The sequence below is a fragment of the Peromyscus californicus genome, unplaced genomic scaffold (assembly GCF_007827085.1).
Source record: "Peromyscus californicus insignis strain IS unplaced genomic scaffold, ASM782708v3 Scaffold_12__1_contigs__length_115047231, whole genome shotgun sequence".
Classification (NCBI taxonomy): domain Eukaryota; kingdom Metazoa; phylum Chordata; class Mammalia; order Rodentia; family Cricetidae; genus Peromyscus; species Peromyscus californicus.
Genome location: NW_026294413.1, coordinates 114,212,605 through 114,233,702, shown reverse-complemented (window position 1 = coordinate 114,233,702; position 21,098 = coordinate 114,212,605). Strand labels below are relative to the sequence as shown.

Sequence of the window (21,098 nt, the reverse complement as noted above, 5' to 3'; positions counted from 1 at the left end):
TGGTCTCCACATGTGCACATACACAAAGCAACAACAAACAAACCTGAAATAAAAAACCCACAAAAATACCCGCTAGGTATGAATATACACACAAGGTTAGGTTGTTTCAGGTTACAATAACTGTGCTATGCTCAAAACCTTCCCATTCTCCTCCCCACCCCTCCCCCCAAGAAACAGGATTTCTCTCTGTATCCCTAGCTGTCCTGGAACTCACTTTGTAAACCAGGCTGGCCTGGAACTCACAGAAATCCACCTGCCTCTGCCTCCCAAGTGCTGAGATTAAAGTCATGCACCACCACCACCCAGCAAAAACCTTCCCATTCCCACACATAGTAAAAGCCCAGATCATTAAAGTTTTTGCAATCGTATACCCCATTCCTCCTGTCTCACTGTGCACCCACACCTTTGTCTTCTCTACCATGGCCATGCTTCCCACCTCTGTTGGCCTTATTTCTGGCTTCTGGGTAGATAAGTCAAGCATTCTAGTTTCCTGTCTCCTTGTCTTTCTACATTGTGCTCTGCTTGCTGGCCCTTTTTTCCTGGCAGCCACATGATTTCTCTTGATTGCCCTAAGGCCCTTCCCTGAACTCTCAGGCCTTTCCTGGGAAGTCACCTTCCTAGACACTCTCCTTCTTCGGCCTATTTAAATGCTTGAAGGTCTGGAGCTATAGCTCACAGGTAGTACTTGCCTAGCATGTTCAAGGCCATGGTTTTGATCTCCAAGAGCACACAAAAATTAAAACAAGAACATTTGAAACGGCAATGCTTGTTTGTGTGAGGGCCTGTCTCCTGCTTATAGGCACGGTGGACCTTTTCAGCCTGAAACTCTGTATCTTTTACTTGAGATAAAGTTTCGTAAATTATTTTATCGATGATTTGCCACCTTTTGGTTTTGTCTTTTTTTTTTTTTTGACCTGTCTTTCACATGATGGACTGTGAATATGAGTTTTCTTTAAAATATGTTAAAAAATTTATTGATTGGCCCCCTTTTAAAAAGTCATTTTATTTTTTTGTCTCTTTCTCTGAGGTTGTCAGAACTCCATCTCCAATCCATTCACTGATGTTTTATTTATATTATTATTTTAAAATTTCAGAACCCTTTTTCTGCTCTCTGAATATTGATGGCATTTTTGCTTTTTTGATCTTTCAAGAAAGACAAGGTTTGTCTGTGTAGCCCTGGCTGTCCTGGAACTTGCTCTGTAGCCCAGGCTGGCATCAGACTCACAGAGATCGCCTGGCTCTGCCTCTCGAGTGCTGGTATCAAAGGCGTGCACCACCGCCGCCTGTCTGGTATTTTTGTTCTTATTTCATAGCTGCAGTATCTTGACCTTTTTATCTCTTTGAAGATATTGGTGATTTTAACAAATGTTTCTTTTCTGTTTTTAAGTTTTACTTTCCTGCAGGTTTATTTGTATCCTTCAAGTTGTCTTATTCTTGCTTATTTGGGTCTCCATCTTTTAGATTAAGGGCTTTCCTCTGGTGCATGGTGATCCTGAGTGTCTGATCTTAGCTGATAGCGGAGTGTTAACTAGCCAAACTAGTAGAAGCCTGGGATTACTTTTTAATGCGGTCACTGTGGAGTGAGCTGGATGGATTGTAAATGCTAAAAGTGGCTTGCATCTTTAGCTCCTCCTTGGCTGCTTGAAGGACTATCTTGCCATCTTCTTAAGTATAGGCTGCCAGCCTTCTAGGAACCAGTGGGAAATGTGCTGGGAAGGGCCTGTGAAGTGATTTTTGTAGGACAGTCCTCAGCTGTGCTCAATGCTTTCTAGTCCACTGCCTTGCTGTTTACCCTTTTAGCAGAACAGGTTCATGAGGAAGGAGGAAACTGGGAGTCCAGTGTGTTCTGTCATCTCACCTTTACCCCACTGTCAGACACAGCACTGTGTCTCTGCTGAACCTGTCTGCCAGTCACTGTCCACATGTCCTCCAACTTCCATGCTTCTTCTGTCCTCCTCTTTGTGGGTTGATACCTTTACATTTTTTAATGTTTTAAGGGATAAGGGTGTGTAGCCCCTCAGTTGGTAGAATGCTTGCTCAGCATGCACAAAGCCCTGGGTTCAAACTGCAGCACTGCATAAAAACTGGATGTGTTGGGTAATGCTGGTAATCCCAGTACTGGGAAAACGGGGTCAGGACAATCACAGGTTCAAGGCTATCCTTGGCTGTACAGCAAGTTCAAAGCCAGGGCTACATGAAACTCTGTCTCAAAACAAATATGTATTTGATGTTCATACTGATGTTTTAGTAGGGCTTTGGAAATGAATGTGTATGTTCAGCCTGCCACTTTTACTCAGAAGTCCCTCAGTGGAGGTTTTTAATCGTCACTTAAGGTACTAAGACTGAGCCAGATCAGTTCATTGGCCTCACACTGAGAGCTAGTTTTGGTGTCTCTCAGAATTGTCCTGCCCTTGATTTGTCATCCTCGAAATCTGAGGGTGACAGTGGCTAATCGGGGCACACAGCTGTGATTCTGAACTGATAAGAGCATGGGGTCTGTTTCGCACATAATTACCTTGCAGTAAGAAAGGAAACTTAGGACCCAATGTAAGTAAATCAATTTGTGGTTTCTAGGTGTGAGTTGGCAGTTTATGTCTCTGGCAAGGCAAGCACTTAGAAAAGCAGAATGCAGATTACACACACACACACACACACACACACACACACACACACACACACACACACACACACACGCATGCACCATGCTTATGAAGTGTTCTCCAGCCAGGCCCAGGTGATTTTTTTTTTTCATGTGTTTTAAAAATGTTAATCATTTCAGAAAGACAGGCCAACTTGCATTTGAACTTGGTAGTACAAATTACACCCTTAGCAGTCCCATACTGAATCCCTCTGCATTAAGGTAAGTTTAATACCTGGTATAATTGTATTAGGTATACTTTTGACCATTTTTGTTTAGATTATTACTTATTTATTCTGGTGGAGATGCCATGGTATGTGTTTGGAGGTTAGAAAATGCCTTTATGGAAGCTGGAACTAGCTTTCCACTCTTTGGGATCAAACTCAAATTGTCAGGCTTAGTGGGGAGCATTTTGACCCATGAGCCATCTCTTTGGCCCCATATTTGATAGTTTCATTGAACAAACATTTACTAGCCACTAGCTATTGGTCAGATGCTGACATCTAGCCACAGGGGCTTGTTAATACTGCATTTTAGAAACAAAAGGCATTTGATTGAAACTTTTTAACCTCTTATAAAAACCTATACATATTTAAAGTCTTTTTACTAATAATGAGAATTGTTGGAGGTCTCAGGGGAAAAGTCACTTCCCTCTGCACATAATAAACATCATATGTTTTGCCCAGCAAAGTTTCAAAACTGTTGTGTTCTCAAATTAACCCATTTTTTGTTTTGTTTTTATATATATACTGACACTAGTAAATAATTCATAGTGTTTTTTTTGGTTTTTCAAGACAGGTTTTCTCTGTGTAGCTTTGGTGCCTATCCTGGATCTCGTTCTGTAGACCAGGTTGGCCTTGAACTCACAGAGATTCCCTGGCTCTGCCTCCCAAGTGTTAGGATTAAAGGCGAGCGCCACACTGCCTGGCAATTCATAGTGTTTTAATACCTGTTTCTTCTAGTTATCTGGTCAGGACAGACTTTGGTTTTGATGTGTTTTATTTATTTATTTATTAGGTATACAGGGTTCTGCCTGCATGTATGTCTGCAGGCCAAAGAGGATACCAGATTTCATTATAGATGATTGTGAGCCACCATGTGGTTGCTGGGAATTGAACTCAGGATGCCTCTGGAAGAGCAGCCTGTGTTCTTAACCTCTGAGCCATCTCTCCAGCCCCTTGATGTGTTCCTAAAGCAATATTTACTTTATGTATAAAATACCAGGATAAATGCCACTAGTATTCATGTCTCTAAATTGTACAGGATCAGCTCTACATTTAAAAAGTATATGTATTATTGCTGTACAAATCAGTACATAAATTACTGAGTCTAAAAAAGCATCTTGAAGGGATATAAGGGAGAAATAAAATACATTTATTAAGTTGGTAAGAATTTGCTTAAAGCATAGTTAACAAAGACCTGGCTATGCATAACATATACATAATAATGAGCTCCCCAGGCACCGTACTACACAGGAGAAGAGTGATGCTCAGTGGTCAGAAGCTCTGAATGTTCCCAGCTCCTCCTCTGCTAATCATGCAAAAGTATAAAAGTTCACTCTCATAAACCTAACCTTTCTCAAGAGAACAGGAAGATTAAATCCAATTCAAAGGCTGTATGGATTAAATGAGATGATGCATATAAAAGCTTCGAGCATACAAATACCCATTAAACACTGGTTATGATTAAAATTGTTATATTAACATGCCCATATATAGGAGTCTTGATTTTATTCACATTCCTTAGATACTTCTCCTTGCTGATGTTGAAGAGTTCAACTGAGGTGTCTAATTTATTCTTTAATTTTTAATTTTCTCCTAATTCCTCTAATTTTTTTTCATTAAGCCCTAATGCTTTCTGTTGGTATAATTGTGCTAGGTGTTAGCCTGTCTAGACCTTAAGTTTGCAAGGTCTTGGAGTGAGAAGCAATCTGTGCACCACAGTCTAACATGGTTTCAAGTCCCAGTCACTTACCGGATCAAGGGGAGTAGGTCAAGAAAGGCTGTTCTAGTCATGTCCACTTGGGCCCCAGACAGGAAACCATCATGAAGAAAGTCACCTGAGTTAGCCAGTATACCATGTAAGGCACAGAGGTCACAGAGGCGTTGGAGCACCTGCTGAATCGCTGATTCGTTGTCTAGTTTCTCCACAGCTTCCTTAAAACTCCTCACAGTGATGTAGTAGCAGTGAGCCTACAAAGACACAAAGATGCACAAGCCTTCTCATTCCCAGATCCACAGGCCATCCTGGAAGATGGTCAGAGTAAGTGTGCCTTTCAGAGGATTGGTGGTTATTTTTTGTCTGACTGAACCTTTTTGATGTATGAATATGTGTGTGTGTGTGTGTGTGTGTGTGTGTGTGTGTGTGTGTGTGTGTGTGTGTGTGTGTGTGTTGGGGGCTTGGTAGACTGTTAAACTGGGCCTTTGGAATCCTCATTTACTTGAGACATCTTCAAGAGCATTGGAAAGTAGAAACACCTGGGGCAGGTGGGAGAGCTGGCCCTATGGTCATAAGAGTGGGAGAACTATCCCTGATCCCTACCAGCTGCAACACCAGGGAGAGCAGGCCCTGAACCCCGCCAGGGTAGCACAATAGAGCCAGCCCTTTTAGAGGCTGTCCCCATTACCCATCTGCCTTGTGGCAGCATGAGCAAAGGAGAGTTGCCCCCCTGCCCATCAACACCTGAGGCAGGTGGGAGAGCTGGTCCTGTGATGATAACTATGGGAGAGCCATCCCTGACCCTCACCAGCCAACACTTGGGAGAGCAGGCCCTGCACCTCACCAGGGCAGCGCAATAGAGCCAACACTGTTAGTGGAGATGTGGGTGAGCCAGCCCAGAAATTGTGACTGTGGGAGAGCTGTCACTATCTCCCACCTGGAAGACCAACCCTACAGCTGCCCAGGCCCAGACCCAGGGTTCTGACTTGGTCTGCCCCAACATCCACCTCATCTATGATCTGTTAGAGCACATGAAGGGACATCACCTGCAGATCCAAAGCTGAAAGATCTCCACAACACAGGGTGGAGTGGGATGTCCAGGAAGAGTCCTAGTGGGGGCCCAGCATTGAATGTGTAGTGAAGACCAGGGTCATACAACCAGACCAATGACTGTTTGCAATGAACACTTGCCAGTAGAGATATATGGACAAAGGCATGACTTGTTGGGCCACAGTGCAGCTTCCATGATGGGATTTTTAATTCCTTCCCTTTTTTAAAAAATTTTTTCTCATTTTATTTTCTTCCTTTTTTTTCTCTTGAATTTCATTCTATTAGGGGGTAGGGGGTGCAGTGGCGGAGGGTGGATGCGAAGGGATGGGGAATGAATGGGATCAAAATACATGATGTGAAAAACACATAGAATAAATAAATAGATAGGTAGATAAATAACTAAATAGAAAAGAAAAGCAGGAAGCTGAGAAGGAATACATTGCAGTGTTTGGATATTTAGTTAGGTTTCTCTTCTCAAAGCTCTTGGAAATGTTAGAAAGTGTGTTAGGAAGGTGCTTAATTAGATTACAAGCTGTAATGTTATTTAGTCTGAGCAAATTCAAATAAATATCAAATGCAACAATGCTAGGAAGTTTCACCAATGTGAAAATCAAGCCAGCTACATTCCTGCTACCTGTAAAAGTTGCATCATTAATGTACAGTGTTTGATTATGTCAAAGTCACTAACTCTACAGCAAAGAGTACTCAAAATGGGCTTATTCATTATTTAACTTTGAAAAATACTTTTAAATGATTTTATTCCCTTTTGACATTAAAAAAGAACTGTTGTTTACTATAAAAAACAAAAAAAACAAAAGAAAGTAGAAAGAAAGGTGTATTGGAGGCTAGCCTGGGGTACTTGGAGGGTGGCAGCCCCCTTTTCTCAAGAAAACAGCTACTTACTGTCTGCCATGTTAAAGTGCACGTGTGTGCACTGAGGAATGTATGTGTAAAATGTATACTAGCAGAAGCATAAGGTCCTGGATGTAAGCAGTGCTGTTCACTAGGCCATGGAAGAGGGCTGACTCTGTGGTTCTTAACCACTTAATATAGAGTGGGAATCAGCAAAATGACCACTGCCACCAAACCTCTGCCATTTGGACTCTTTCCCTCTCTCCTCACCCCAACAACTAAAGGATGAAAGCCTGCCTCAGTGGGAGGCCTTCAGGACACCTATTGTTTGTTAAATGATTAGAATGTGAGGCTGGTTCAGGGAGTAATTCCTTTATGAGGGAGGACAAGTGAGTTCTACTAGGGAGTGAGAGGCAATATTCAGCAGCAGGTCTCTCCCTGTAAGCTTCCAGAGGACAGACACATCTGTGCCTTTGTGGCACATGGGAAAGGAAGGTATCTTGGCTCAGTTTTTTTTCACTCCTCTGAGCTGTATGTCCTCCACCTTAGAGAGGATTCTGTTAGCCTCCCTTATGCTAACTGATGGAGTCCTGGCGAGCAGTTGTTGGTGTGTTTAAAGTCAGCACAAAGGTTTGAAAGACAGACAAATGAACATTGGGCAAGTGTGTCTCCTTTCCTGTGATCTAAGGAGAGTGTACAGTTCTGGCTAACCCTCTGGGTGGTAGGGGTCTCAGTATAGCAGGCAGTAGACTAAATGGAATTCAGACGCCCAGAAGCTGAGGGCTGCAGAATTCATGCCAACTGTGGGTTGAATGTTGGGTCGCCAGGTGGCTCTCGTGCTCAGTCTGCCTGGCAGCCTGGCTTAGGAGTGCCTGTGCAGGTACTTTTCAGGACTGTTCTGAGAGTGCCATTTTCAGGCCTGGGCTTTGAAAATGGGAATGAACACTTCAGTCTTCCAGTTGGTGATAAGCGAGACGTCTCAGGTGCCCCAGCTTAGGAGGCATTCTTACCTCTTCCCCACCCGTGACTTTGAGTCCTGTAACCTGTGTCATGTATTTCTGCATCTCCCCAGTTCTCCCTACAGTCTCCACCATACTCATGGAAGAGCCAACCTCAGGACAGACCGGTCTGCTTCTGCTTCCTTCTGACTGGCTTCCAGTCCTTTCCTCCCCCCTGCACCCTGCATGATTCTTCTAGAAGCTGTGATTACTCCTCCTAAATTTGGCAATCTCCACCTGCAAGGGAAGGAAGAACCAGCCGTCTTACCATGCTCCAGAAGGCCTCAGGCCTCGCCTCCCTCCTGCTCTCCTTACCTCACTTTAGTTCGGTTCTCCTGCTTTGGCCTCCCAGGCACCTAGCCTTTTATTCCTGGTTTGATACCTGTGCTCTCTTTGTTGGGAAACCTCTCCCAAGCTGTCACCACCCTCAGACAGCCAACTGCTGCTTGAAATCTTAGCCCATGGACCCCTTCTGGGAAGTCCTTTGGGCTCTGGCAGGGAGTGAACCCAGCTGCCATTTCCTACCCCATCCTAGTGCTTGCCTGCCTATAGCTCTTTGTAGGCAGTGTCTTCGCTGTTTAGTACCCAGTGCTGGCTCAGAATGGATGGTCAAATATTTGCTGACTGATGGTGAAATATGCACAAACACAAAAGACAATGTAAATTAGATAAGGCATCCTAGGATTGCCTGTGGGGCTAAGGGAAGACTTGAGCTGCTTTTCTGTCTGGGAGGAGCTTTTTGAACAACCTGAAGCCTCATTACATTTTCCTAAAGGCTGCCAGCAAGATGCTTTGGAGTTAAGTCCTTTAATTAAAATTCTCTGGACTACAGCCTTGGATGTAAGATGAGGGTAGTCCCTGTGGAGCAGGGGTGGGGAAGAATGTGAACTTGAGTTTTCTTAGCTTGATGGCCTGCCTGGGAAACAGAACGAGCCCCTCACAACTTCAGCTGATAGACATCTCACCTTAGCAGCCTGAAGGTGTATGATAGCAGTCTGGTTCCAGGCATCATGCTGGTCAATCCCAGATCTCATGAGGGTCTGTGTATGGTGTACTGCATCCTTTATGAGCCTGGAAACCAAAGAAAAGAGCAGGAAAGAGAACTGATGGACTGCTGGGGTCTTTCAAAAATGGAAATTATCTCACTGACCTCTTACATGTTATAAAGCTAAATGTTTCATAAGCATCTCTTTAAGGGCAGGCATTCCCAATTTACAGTGGGAAAAACAGTCCCAGAGAGGTTAATTAACTCATTCAGGGTCACACAGCTAATAGGGAATAGGACTAAGATTTTTCTTTTTCTCTGTTGAGTCAGTATTGCTGTATAGCCCAGAGTGACCTAGAACTTTAAGTCCTCCTGCTTTGGCTTCCTGTGATTTTTTTTTTTAAACCTTAGGATCTCAGATAACTTCAGGCCATTCTGTTGATTTACTTCTTATGACAAGAGCAAGGAGACTGTTTATTCTTCTAAGTCTAATCCTGCTGCAAGTCCTACCTGAGGTACCTAAATACAAAAACAGAGAACCACCTCCTCTCCTCTGAGCCGCCAACTTCGTCGTTTGCCATTATATTGACCTTTAGTCTGTTTTCTATTCCCTGTGTGTTTATCTGGCCCTTGGAATTTGAGTGTAAAGCAAACTGTTTATTAAGCAACATTTAGTTTGCTTCGTCAGGGAAATGATAAGCAGATGGTACATTGAGTTCCAAGAAAGGAGATGCAGAGTGCCTCTTTAATTCCCCAGCAGTCTGTCTTTCCCTTCCTAACCTTCCCCGCGACCCTAGCTCTGTGTGTCCTGTGCATTTATCAGGCTAGTTTACTGGTAGAGCCCCACTTGTAAACACAGTACCTCCCATATTATAGGCATTTAAAAGTATTGTGGAATGAAGAAGCAAATGTCTCAAGTTGCCTTTGACCCTAAAATAGCTGCTACCCTCCTTGGGATACAGGTTGGAAGTAAGCCTTCTTAGTGTGTGCTGGAAATACTTTCTCCAGTTTTTGGCTTTCCGGGCTGGGGCACAGTTCACAAAGTTCCCTTCTAGGTAGTTAAATTTTTTCAGTGATGGTGTCTGCATTTGGTTGGTTAGGGTGTGTCTCTCTTCACAGCCTCTGGAACACAGTCATTTCTGACAAATAGTCAGTACTTGGTGATATTTGTTAAAGGACAGTATGTGCAAATTCTTGGGTTTTTGTTTGTTTGTTTGTTTGTTTAATAGAATTCATGTTATGGGTTGAAGAGATGGCTCAACAGTTAAGAGCACTGGCTGCTCTTCCCAAGGACCCAGTTTGAAGTCCCAGAACTGCATGGCAGCTCACACTGTTTGTACCTCTAGCTCCAGGAGATCCAGTGCCCATTTCTGGCATCCATGGGCACTGCTTGCCCATAGTGCAAAGATATGTATGCAGATAAACACTCATACACATAAAAGTAAAATAAATAATGAAAATTCATGTTTTAAGCTAGGCATGGTAATACACACCTTTAATTCCAGCACTGAGGAGGCAAGAGGCAGAGGCAGGTGAATCTCTATGAGTTAGAGGACAGCCCAGTCTACCCAGTGAGTTCCAGTCCAGCCATGACTACATAGTGAGACCTTTACTTAAGAAAAGAACAACAAATAATATACGTTCTTTTAAAAAAGACATGTATTTTCATGTATTTGTGCTTGTGTGGGTTTATGTGTACTATGTATGTGCAGATGCCCATGGAAGCCAGAAGAAGGTATCAGGTTCCCCCAACTGGAGTTTGTGTGTACTGGGAATCAAACTTGAGTCCTCTGCATGAACAGTAAGTTTTCTTAATTGTTGAACCATCTTTCTAGCTCTGAGTCCTTGGTTTTGACCATGTTCCTTGGACTCTAATAGACCCTGACTATAAACCAGTTCTTTTCTGAGATATAACTACACTTTTGAAAATTACTTTTATTGTTTATTTATTTAATGTGTGTGTTATATACATGTGGTATATATGTACATGTTTGTGTGTGCGTGTGTGTGTGTGTGTGTGTGTGTGTGTGTGTGTGTGTGTGTGTGTGTATCAAAGGGTACATGTACTTGCATAAAGTCCAGGAGGGTGTCTGAGGTCCTCCTGTATAAATCTCTGCCCTATTCCCCTGAGATAGGGTCTCTCGGTGTACTTGGAGCTAGGCTGGCAGCCAGCAAATTCCAGTGGTCACCTTGTTTCTGCTCCACACAACACTGGGGTTACTAGTTCTTATAACTATGCCTGCCTGTTTTGCATGGGTGCTGCAGATATCAACTTCGAAAATTACTTTTAGATTGTGGGATAGTTCAGACTTAAAACACTACTTTACTTGTTGGCATTGATTTGTATATCAGTTCATTTATAGTGATTTATGTGTGAGTGCACTCGTTATATTAGAAATCACTGTAGTAACCCAAAGGTTTAAAAAATTCCTCTCACTAGTCAGAGAGGAGATACATTTCTACCACTGTGACCAGGATAAAGAAATGATGGTGGTCGATGCCTGAGGGGTAAGGTGTCCCTTCTTCACCCATAGTCATGGGAGCTAAGAGGTCTGGAGAGGCTGGGAATGCCAGGGGTTTGTAAAGCACTGTCCACCAGTGTCCATCCAGCTGGTCCTGAAGGTCCTTGTGTGGGAAGGAGCCCACCCTGACTGGGATGCTGATGCCTCAGCACAGGCTTACCTGGCAGACACATGTGCCCAGGCTGTGGTGTAGAGATCTGGGCAGAGGAAGTCGGCTGCTGTCTGGGCTGCGCACCTGGCTGGCCCTGGTGTGGCAAGGTACATGACAGACTGAGGGAGAGACTTCTGTGGTGTGGAGCCTGGGGACACCTGAGCCTGCAGGTAGCTCTTCATCAGAAACCTGGTGAGGGGAAGGTAGAGACAGATGAGGCAGTGTGAGACTGTGGGCGACCTAGCCCAGCTCCCTCCCTCCCGGGGGCATACACTTTACGCTGTACTCCAGTGAGGAGAGCCAAGGGCTCCAGGCCTCTTCCCAGCTTCTTCCTGAGAGCCGCTCTTCACTCTAACCCCCTTGCTCCCCACCCCTGCCCCATCTTCTGTAGGACCCTCAGTGAGATGTACCCAAAGTACCAGTTTCTTTACCAGGCGACAGGGGGTGCAAAGCTGGGCTAGACTCCCTTAGATCCTAAGCACAAGCCCTTCTGAGGTTTGTGCCAACAGAAGCTTCACCATCAGGACTTCTGACTGGGGGACGTAGGATGTAAGTACAGTGTCTGTGGCCTTCTAACGAGTCAGATACGTGAAAGAGTCCTGGCATTCGGAAGAATGAGAGTGACTCCAGGCTGCTTCTGTGTGAGACAGCCCTGGACTCCCATTAGCTCTTCTGAGACCACTGAAGATGGTCAGTTTCTTCTGGATGATAGGAATGATGCTTCTTGTCTAACAGGGCGGGTGTGTAGAGCTGAATGAGACACTTGTGAATTGCTTGTCAAGTGCAGGTACAGGCTACCTAATGCATGCTATTGTATTATTTTTATAACTTGAAAAAGAAAAACCCAGTAAATACTATATGTCATATTTGCCAGTGAACTCCTTTTTCCTTGGATACTGAAGTATCTGCTCTGTTTAGTCATCAGAGAATGAATGAGTATGAGAGAATCAACCATCAGGGGTAGCTGGAAAGAGGCAGCCGGTTTGGAGGAGGCTGGTGAGGCCTAATTGCCTCTCAGGGTGTTTTTGGGTTTGCTCTTTTCTGAGCAGGGAATACCTTGGTGAGCAAGGCAGGAAATCCTGGTTTAGCTAGGAAACAGAGCTAAAAAGCTAAACAAAAAGTTGCAGGTAATTATGGATTGTGATAACTTCCAAAGGAAATGTAGTTCTGGGTGGCAGGGGGTCAAGGGCACTTTGGAAAGAAGAATATGGCCAGTGGAGGCAGAAGGACCTGAGAGCAGGTTGGGTCAGGCAGTGTCTGGGTCGTAAGGACTGAAAGAGCACAGTGTACACTGTGGCATTTTCCTTCAAGTAGAGGGAACAAGAAAAAGATGTGATTTTCTCTAGGCTTTGGAAAGAGCCCCCTGGTTGCCTATGAAGAAGTGGGAACAGGAGAGAAGCAAGACCCCAGGGAGGAGCCTGATGCTGTTGTCTGGGTGAGACAGAAGGATAGCCTGGCTGGGAATAGCAAGAAATCTGGAGGAAGTGGGCAGATTAGGGACGCATTGGGATTTGGACAGCCCTCAAATGGTACTTTTCCAAAGCTTACTTCTTCCATGGCATCAGATAGATGCCTCTGCTAAGCAGAAGCTCAGGGGACCCCCAGTGTAGGGCAGAGGTCTGGACAACACTGGACTTTACCTGGCCACTTGCAAGTAGAGCACCGTGTTCTCACCCTCATAGGTGCAAGAGGCTGTCACTTGGGTGACCAGTGTCGGCAGACCACTCAGCTTTGAGTAGCCGTGACCACCGCAGGCCCTGCGGCATATTTCTGCCCCCTGGGTACAGAAGTCTGAAATCATGGCCTTCGTACCAGTGCTCAGTGCATGGAGCTGCAAGGACAGAGCAGTGTGAGAGTCCTGTGGTGCCATCCAGTCTTTAGTACCTGCTGCATGCTGGCACAGCTAGGAGGTGGGCACTGTGCCTAGCTCACTGCTTCCCAGGGTATCAAAGTGAATGCTTAGAGGGTATGGCTCATACAAAGTTACACAGTTAGGTAGTGTGGCTGTGGGGTTGTAAGAATGAAGGAAAATCTGTCCTAGCCAGTGTCTCCAGGATCTTCAGAAGAAGGGCCTTCCTGGATTGGGTCCACCATCCTACAAGATTGCTAGCAGGCAGAAGTTTGGAAAGATGGCCAAAGAAGACATGTGTCTACTATCAGCCCATTTCCCAGGTTGTAGGAGGGTGCCATGGTCCAACTGTCTACCCAAACTTATATGTTGAAATCTAAATCCCAGAGCAATGGTGTTAGGAGGTGGACCTTTGACAAGGATAAGGTCATAAGGTGAAACCTCCATGAGGAGTGTTAATGGCTGCAATGACTGGGATGTCTTCTCCAAAACTTGCGTTGAAATACAATTGCACAATTGCTGCCTCTGAAAGCCTTCATTCTCTCCCTCCCTCCCTCCTTCCCTCCCCCTCCTTCCCTCCCCTCCCTCCCTCCTTCCCTCCCTCCCTCCCCCCTCTCTCTCTCCCTCCCTCTCCGTCTCTTTCTGTCTCTGCTGTCTCTGTCTGAGTGTGTGTGTGTGTGTGTGTGTGTGTGTGTGTGTGTGTGTGTGTATAATATGATGGCAGTGCATGTGTGGAGGCCAGAGGACAACTAGCAGTAGTCAATTTTCTCTTTCTAGCATGTGGGTTTAAGGGATCGAAATCAGGTCATCAGGCTTGGCAGCAAGTGCCTTTATCCACTGAGCCATGTTGCTGGCCCTATAGTTGCCATCTTAACTGTTTTAAGAGGTGACTGGGCCATGAGAGTTCCTATGTCATGGATGAGTTAATGCTGTTGTGGGACTGAGTTTGGTGTTGTGGAAGTTGCTTTGTTATAACCCTGAGTCCCCTTTCTCAGTACCCTCTCACTCTTTCTCTGTTCACATGATACCTTCCACCACGTTACCACACAGCAGGAAGGCCCTTCCCAAACAGTAGCACCACGACAGACATCACCAGAAGAGTGAGAAATTAATTTCTGTTGTGGACAAGCCACCGAGTTTATAGACGTTTGCTAGAGCAACTGAACGGGCTGGCAGGAGGTTGGTTTAAGGTTTTAGTTCTTGAAAGCCCCTATCCATCTTTCAGACTTTCACATCCATGGGAGAAAGGCCTCCTTTTCCCTTTCTATTCCAGTTTCCTTACTTGCAAAATAAGAACATAAATGGTAGCTACTATGGAAAGGGTTAATGAAGCAATGCTTTAAAAGCACAGTGCCTACACAGACTGAAGATGTGTGAGTCACAGCCTCATCCTAGACTCTGAGGTATTGGATCAATGCATAGCTTGGACTGTGGTGCTCTCTCTGGGCCTGATATGACTTTGGTTTTTTAAAAGGCAATGCAGAGCCTCTGAGGTGTGTTATACTCATGGTTGAACATATTAATGGTTCTGTTATTTTGTGGCCAGCAGAATAAATCAGGTTAGTTCAGGTCAAATTGTGCCATCAAAAGAGTTCAAATGACTTTGTTTGGGGTTGTTTTGGTTTCTATCATACACCGGGGATTGTGGCTCTACACTCACATTACTGTTAACATTCTTGGATCTCTCTAGGGGCCAATTGTCTGTGGACCTATGTAGTATGGTACATTTTACGCTGTTGCCCTGGGACACTGGGAGACTGAGGGCCTATGGGAGCCAGGCTGTAGCCACTTCTCAACAGCTGGAACAGCATTAGCTACCCTCCATCACTAGCTTTCAGCAAACAGAATACCTCGGGCAGGAGGCTGAAGTCTCTGTTCAGAATGGCACTATAGGAGCTGTGGAAGAATTCTAAGATGCTAGTGGCCAGGAAATGAAAGGCATAACTCATGGCAAGCTGAGGAAGGAGTTTCTGCTGCTGTGTCTGGTAGTCCAGGATTTTTGCCTCTGGGTCACTGAGAGGAAAAGAAGCAAAAGATTTAGAATTTCACTCCAAACCATCTTCCCATATTCCTAACACTGTCAAAGTCATAACAATGGACCGTTGAAAGGCCAACATGAGGCTACTATGGTTTAAACCTTACCTATCACCAACATTCACACACTTTCCTGTAAAAATATCCACAGCATATACATCATATCTGAAAATCTGAACTCCAAACCTCCTGGACCCAAAGACCAGGTGAAGGGGTGTGCCCTACCCCACTGATGGCTAGTTTATGACCTTTCACTGCCTATGACCATGTGCTTGCTGTGTGATAAGAAATGTGTTGAGCTTAACAACTCTTAGGGCATAAACTTGGGCCCAAAGACACAGAAGAAAGGAACTGTCTTCCACGTCTACTGCTGTGTCTTCAGTACCTGGGACTGCCTCCAGCATGTAGAGACCTGAGTAATGGGATTGGGAGTGTGTGTGTGTGTGTGTGTGTGTGTGTGTGTGTGTGTGTGTGTGTGTGGAGTCCCTCGAAGCTGATGGGACCTGGAATCTCCTCTTCACACAACATGCACACAACATATCCCATAACCCTTGGGATACCTCTGCTGCCCAGACAGAGGCGTGCTGCCAGCCAGCCAGCAGCAGCACTAGCATCACTTTCTTCTGAGTACTCAGTCCTCTAGGGAAGATGCCTTCAGCCTAGAATTCGAAAGTCCAGGCCTTACTCTGAGGCTATTGTGGGTTTCTAGAGGAAGGGCAACTGAGATTTAAGCTCTGTACTTTTTCCATATTTCACCCTTATCACCACCCTGAAACTCTGCCTGTTACCTCTATTTTGCAGACATGGACTCTAAAGGAGAAAGAAGTGCATGATGCCCAGTTCTGCCTGGCATCTAATCCTCAGTGTGTTTGTGCCAGGCATGAAAGAACACCCGGCCCCAGGGCTGCATGCTCTCCAGCTCAGTCCTCCTGACTTCACTATGTACAGGGAGAACATAGACCCAGGAGGGCCTCCTCAAGTCCAGGATCCTTAGGCTGTGACATGCTCTGCTCCTGTTTCCTGTTCTCGTTGTAGTTTGCTGCATCTTGAGAGTTATGTCCATTTGGGACCTATCCCAAAAGACTGTTGTTTCCCTGAATTTAAATGTAACTAGTGGAGTCTTTCTGGAAACACACATACACTTTTAGATGTCATATAGCAGCCCTTGCCATTCTGTGTCATAGAATGGAGGGAACGAGAGCCAGATGCAACAGATGTAATGAAAAGAAAGGGTCTAGACTTAGCCTTCTCACAGCTAGGCACTGAGTTTGAGCCAAGGAGCACGAGTTTAGCCACATGCAGCCTAAGGCAGTTGGCTTCTATCAGACACAACTTGACAACAACCAACCAGCCTCGACAATTGGCAGACACAAACTCACTAGCTAGTCACAGCTGTGTAGGACAGTCACAGCAGATGGTGCAGTGTGAAGATGTGGTCACGGAGAGTCTGATGGGACCACACACTGATAAGAGACTAACAGGTTAGGTCAGACAGTCTGGTGATGGAGTAGAGAGAGCCAAAGACCCCATCTGGACTGCATGCATGTGTGTGCATGTGCATGTGCAAGTGTGTGATCTGCTCCAACACCATGACTCTGGCAGAGGTGGTGTCAGTGCAGACACTGTGGGGCTGAGTGTCAGGCATTTCTGTCAGGGTCAGCCTTTGGGTTACTCCTTACCTAGGCCGAATATGGGACTGGTGGCGTATGACTGAGTAGCGCACAGCAATGACACAAGACTTCTGGAGGAAGGGTAGGATTCCTTTTAACAGCAGCCCCACCCGGGTCACCAACATGGCCAGATAATTGCTCTGTGCTGGCCCGAGCCTCCGGTAGGTACCATCTGGTAAGACCTGTGTGCAACAGAGACAGGTACTGGGTTGGAGCCAAGGCTCCCCAGGCTGCTCTTCCAGGAGTCTCCATCCCTGCAGGCAACCCACTTTTGCTCACCTAAAGCAGATCCCTTGTGCAGCATGACCACTGGCATGTGAAAATGCTTGCATGAGATACCCCAGAAACTGCCACCTTTTACACCAAAGAGGTAAAGCCTGACTAGAAGGGGACTTCTGCCAGCACCTGGGTCATATCTGTTCTGTAACTGATTGTAGAAAGCAATATGTTCACCCTCAGCTCCTCCCCTTTCTGGGGATTGCCTTACCACTGTACCTCATGACTGCTCTGAAAACCATGTGCTAAGTATTTACACATGGGGAGTCTGAGACTTAAAGTGACAAGATTTTCCCAACACCACTGTGCTCCTAAGCTGGGTTTTATCCTTATCTGTGGGACCCCTGAGCCTCTTTTGGGGGTAAGGGGACTTGTGGTCCAAACTCAGCTTTGCTGAGGCAAACCAGAGCCTGTGGCAACTACATGAAGGGAAAGTCCCTTCTCTAGGCAGTCTGGGTTTATAGTCTTCCCAGCACCTAACCTCTGCAAAGCGGCTCAGCATGTTCTCTCTGGGAACCCTCACGTGGTTCAATCGCAGGAAGCCATTGTCTATGTGTTCCAAGCCCATCTTGGGCCCTATGTCCCCAACTGTGATTCCTAGAAGAGGGTAGAGATGAGAACACCTGTCAGTTGAGTGCATATAGTATGCCAGACACACAGACGCACACACACAGGTATATACAGGCACACACACAGGCATTTACATACACAGGCACACACAGGTACACACACACACACACACACACACACACACACACACACACACACATACACACACACACACACACCGTGGTATTCAGGAAGCAGGTAAGCAAGCTGAAGTCAGATGCTGAGTCTTTTGCCAGTCAAACAGCCAGCTCTACTAGCTCTGTCAACTGGATTTCTTTTGGCGAAGAGAGACGTGTCCCAGCTTCTTCTGCACATCTCTTGGGGATTCAGGACTGGGCAAGTTGGTGGGACCATCTTATAGGAGGGGTCCTTGAGGAAGCTGCAGGGCTTACCTGGCAGTGGGGTGTGGTCCTGTAGGCTCCGGATGGGCACAATGAAGGCATGCATGCCATGCTGGGCTCCTGAGCAGATCAACTGGGCAAGGACTATAGCATGCGTGACTGACCGTCCCACTAGGCAGAAATATGAGAGGCCCATCACAGGAAGCCCTATGTACCATGTCTTACCCCTGCCTCCTGGGCTTGGGAAAGTCACTGATGACAGAAGGAATTGCCACACACACAAAATCTAGCTAGAGTGAAACAGTGACTTGGCAAGGGAGTTTGAAGTGAGCAAACTTGTAAAGAATAGTTGTATTCTACCACAACAGCTAAGGCCCTCTGCTGTCAGCCCCATGATGAGCACAGCCATCCCTTATCAAAACCCAGCAAGAGCCCAGCTCTTGGCTGAGGTTTCCTGGTTCTTGCAGGGCAGGTAAGGGGAGTCTTATTTTCCAGACAGGGAAGCTGAGGCTCTGTACAGAGTGACACACTGGAGGTCACTGGCCTGGAGGGGGAGAGCTGGAATTTAAACCACATCAGCCTGATCTTAAAGATGCATTTCTTTCCCCTGAAAACTTGATATTGATCACTCAATTGTCTTTGTCCCCCCTACCCTCTGTTCTTTCCTGCCTTGCTTTCCCCATTCTGCCACCTGCCCTGCTTTGGTTGAATTCAAATAATTTATTTATTCAATGTCTATACAGACATTCTCTTACTAGGTCTCCAAGTGCTCAGTGGAGTCCTGAGAAATGATTTCTCAAAGGGGCCTTTGGTAGGACCCTGTCTTGGAGCTCAGTGACATTAGTGTGAGCTTATCTGAGTATGGAGTGGCAGGGGCAGGGAGGATGTTTAGCCACTAACTAGTCTCAGGGCATGTGTTTTGGTAGGTGGCAAGCTTATTGTTAACTTGAGAGGCTAAAACATATGATATTGTGGGAAGCTCTTAGGATAAGACTAGGTGGTGTGTGTGTATGAGTATCGGTATATGTGTACAAGTGTGTCTAAGGGGACAGCATATGTGTTCTATACATGCATGAGTGTCTGTGATGGGGTAGTGTGCATATTTTTGTGTGCATGTGTTGATAAAGGCAGTGTCTGTGTGTTATGTACATGTACAGGTGTGTCTGTATGGTGGTGGTGTATGCTGTGTACCTACATGTGGGTGTCAGTGTTATGTACATACACATTGGGGTATGTGTGGTGTGTATATGCACAGGTGTGTCTGCTTGAGAACAGAAATACAATACCTTGAAATGAAGGCAACTGGCCTCCTACAGGGGCCAGAGTGAGACCAGCCCAGACTGGCCACAGGATTCTTCTCACATGTGTGTCATGGGGTGGGGGCAGTGTGTGTATGTTTACATCTATATGTTGTCTATGTATGGGCAGTGTGTACATGTTTGTAGGGACAAAGTTTGTGTTGTGAGGCAATGTATGTTGTGTGTATCTGTGACTGTAGGGGGCAGTATGTGTTTATGTGTGTTTTATGCTTGCATATCTCTCTGTGGGGTAGTGTGTGTGTTGTGTGCATCACACATGTGTTATGTCAGGGCAGTGCATATGTTCTTGGCCCTCATCACCCACAGGGTGGGAGCATTTCCTTATCTACTCAAAGCTCCTTTGAGACCTTCCGGCCACTTACTAAGGAAGTTCTTATATCCTACCTATTTCAATTGATTTCAAGGTGATCAGCCTAGAACAGAAAATCAACCTGATGTCTGTTGGGCATCAAAGTTAGTGCTATTCAGCTCCAGCTTTGTCTTCATTGTGGAGAGAAAGGGAAATAGGAAGGAAGATACTCACAGTCCCCAGGCCACCACTTGGTGGCAGTCATTGTAGGGCTGTGTATCACAAACTCCTGGGTGGCTGCATCATAGGTGGCTTCAGTCTCCAGGCCCCTCAGGTATGTCCCTTGGGATCAAGGAGGAGAATTAGACTGTTTGAGCCAAGGTGAGCTCCTGGCTGCACTTGCAGCCCTTTCTCCCTTTATCTATGGGTTGTGTGAGGACATAGGAATGCATGCTAACACTTCCAAGAGGAATAACCTGCCCCTCTGGTAGCTCATACAATGTATGTGTACACATTAGAAAAAGGCATTCCTTCCTCAAGACCTGTGACTGCCATCTGCTGGGACGTTTCCAAATTAGCATGCATATTTATGAGCTATGAATAGGTCCCCTGGAGTTGTGTCGTCTGAACACTGTATGCAGTAGCTCTGGCTTACCATGTCCCAGTTCTGTCTGGGCATATGTTGTGATGATTTGGAAATTTTTGCCGAGTTGACCCCATTTGGCAATCTGCTCATCTGAGCCCAGACTTCTTAGAGCATTCATGGCAATACCATGTAAGCTTAAGTTGGCATATCCAGAAAGTACCCTGTCGGGGAGAGAGGTTATAGATGAGTAGCCTCTGGAAGATGGGTCCATAAACATTCAACCTGGGTAGGGCACAGGAGGGAAGGGGCATCTGGCATGCTAATCTTCCAGTAAGTCATCCTTTGCTGAGGGAAATGTCTCATGGGCCCAGGGGTTGCAGGCAAGCCTCTCTGGTGGGGCTGCCCCAATGAGCACCTGTCAGCATAATTGCGTTCAGGACTGCCTTCTGACCAGCCTAGACGCCGGGCTAGCATCTCAAGGTGGAATCTTTTTTGAACTGCAGCCTCGTATTGCTCATCCTGAGTCATGAAGTAATGGTCCTTCAGGTTGAACACTGGGTCACCTTGGAGGATGCTTTCTGCAGCAGAGAGAACAGAGGACTTTGGTGGCTTGGAGAAGGTTCCTGATACCTTCAAATTTTCCCACCCACTTGCCTCATGGATTTTGAAAGGAGGTCAGTTGTCACTGTCATTTAACAAATGAAACCGTTGAGACCCCTGAGGAGAGAAATGTGCTCTGACCGCTCATGCAAAGCTATGCTCTGGTGGAACCAGGACCAGTATGTGGATATTCTGTTGCCCAGGTGTCTGGTGTCAAGGACCAGTTTGTTACTTGAAGGAAGGACTAGGCTTATAGATGGAACTCTATAGTTCCAACTTATAGTTGGTAGAATGGCTGCCCAGAATGCATAAAGTTCTGGCTTTGATCCATAGCACTGGTTCCCCAGAACCATAGAAACCAGGCACAGCAGCCTACTTCTTCAATCCTAGC

At 45.8% G+C, this 21,098-nt stretch overlaps 1 protein-coding gene across 2 annotated transcripts in view; it reads right to left on the bottom strand.

Annotated features, from left to right (window-relative positions):
* Positions 1-21,098, bottom strand: part of Acox2 (acyl-CoA oxidase 2) — a 51,881-nt gene that overhangs the window by 9,221 nt on the left and 21,562 nt on the right. For both annotated transcript variants that reach the window (XM_052734158.1, XM_052734159.1), the window contains 11 exons: positions 20,523-20,685; positions 20,177-20,328; positions 19,756-19,863; positions 17,965-18,084; positions 17,445-17,560; positions 16,697-16,869; positions 14,834-14,996; positions 12,775-12,965; positions 11,144-11,323; positions 8,442-8,547; positions 4,613-4,830 (listed from right to left, as the gene is read on the bottom strand). In XM_052734158.1, coding sequence (XP_052590118.1) covers positions 4,613-4,830; positions 8,442-8,547; positions 11,144-11,323; positions 12,775-12,965; positions 14,834-14,996; positions 16,697-16,869; positions 17,445-17,560; positions 17,965-18,084; positions 19,756-19,863; positions 20,177-20,328; positions 20,523-20,685 — 1,690 coding nt within the window. The remainder of the gene's footprint in view (positions 1-4,612; positions 4,831-8,441; positions 8,548-11,143; positions 11,324-12,774; positions 12,966-14,833; positions 14,997-16,696; positions 16,870-17,444; positions 17,561-17,964; positions 18,085-19,755; positions 19,864-20,176; positions 20,329-20,522; positions 20,686-21,098) is intronic.